This window comes from Hippocampus comes, unplaced genomic scaffold (genome assembly GCF_001891065.2).
Source record: "Hippocampus comes isolate QL1 unplaced genomic scaffold, H_comes_QL1_v1.1 C16870730, whole genome shotgun sequence".
Classification (NCBI taxonomy): domain Eukaryota; kingdom Metazoa; phylum Chordata; class Actinopteri; order Syngnathiformes; family Syngnathidae; genus Hippocampus; species Hippocampus comes.
Window position 1 is genome coordinate 1 of NW_017840372.1, and position 1,058 is coordinate 1,058.

Here is a 1,058-nt window from a genome sequence, read left to right on the forward strand (position 1 = left end):
AAAAAAAAAGTGCTTTACACGCACAATTACTGAGCGTGTGTATCATCGGTTGTCAGGTTGAGCATGTTCGGCATACCTTAGGCAGGTTGTCTTTGTACTGACACTGCTTGAAGGCGTCACCGTAGAAGTCTGCCGCTTGATTGGACAGCTTGGCGATGATGGCGTCCTTCATCCTGTCTGAATACGACCACAAGTTTTTTGGTTTTTTTTAACGCTGCATGTGTGCGCAAAAAAATCCCTTCTAATTGATGCTTCCCCCCATCTGCACTTGAGTAAATAAACAACCCCCGGCCAACATCTTGTTGCGAAAATATGGTCATGCACAACTCCGGAGACAGAACTGGGCCACAAGCTGGATCATTGTGATGATAAATGTCCCCTGGTGGCTAATTAAAAACGCTGCATGGCTCCCAAAAGTAAGATGCTAAACATAACAGGAAGATAGTGGTTCTGATTTTAACAGCGGGAATAAATCAAATGGGTTTGTTTTACCTGTGGTGGCTTTGAGGAAGAAGACCTCCTGGGCCTGCGCCAGCATGATGATGCTGAGGGTGCCCACCGTTTCGGGGGCTATGTCCATGGTGGGCTCACGGTTGAGGGCCGACAGCACCGTGTCTTTGATGTGGCCGAAGGCGCCGCTAGCCAGCTGCGCAACAAAACACGGTCACATTCAAGATGTCCTCCAAAACAACATACCTGAGAGGGTCCACTCTATTTCAGTTAGTGTGTCAGCAGAAAATACTTCTCGACAAACTTCCTCCGAATTAACCAGAAGGGTGGCGTGAAGTTGAATGCAGATCTGACTAAATTTATGAATCAGGGAATTTATTTCGACTTTTAATGACTATAGTCGACTCAGAGCATCCATACGAGTGGGTCTGCGGCATGCTAAATCACCTGATAATATTTGGCGGCGTTTTTGAGGCCCTCGTCGTTGTCCAGGTTCTGTTCGGCGGCGATCTGGCTGGCCAGCGCTGCGGCGTTGAACAGCACGCATGTCTTCTCGTAGCCCAGGCTGGCCAACGCTGCGAAACATGGCACACATTTTAGCCTCGCAA

The 1,058-nt window shown here is 48.6% G+C and overlaps 1 protein-coding gene across 1 annotated transcript; it reads right to left on the reverse strand.

Moving 5' to 3' along the window:
• Positions 1-11: 11 nt before the first annotated feature.
• LOC109509365 (programmed cell death 6-interacting protein-like) lies at positions 12-1,053 on the reverse strand (the record flags this gene model as incomplete). The annotated part of the gene is made up of 3 exons (XM_019859226.1): positions 12-177; positions 493-646; positions 898-1,053. Coding segments are annotated over 3 exons (435 nt in total), but the record flags the coding sequence as incomplete, so codon positions are not given.
• Between the last annotated feature and the right edge of the window lie 5 nt (positions 1,054-1,058).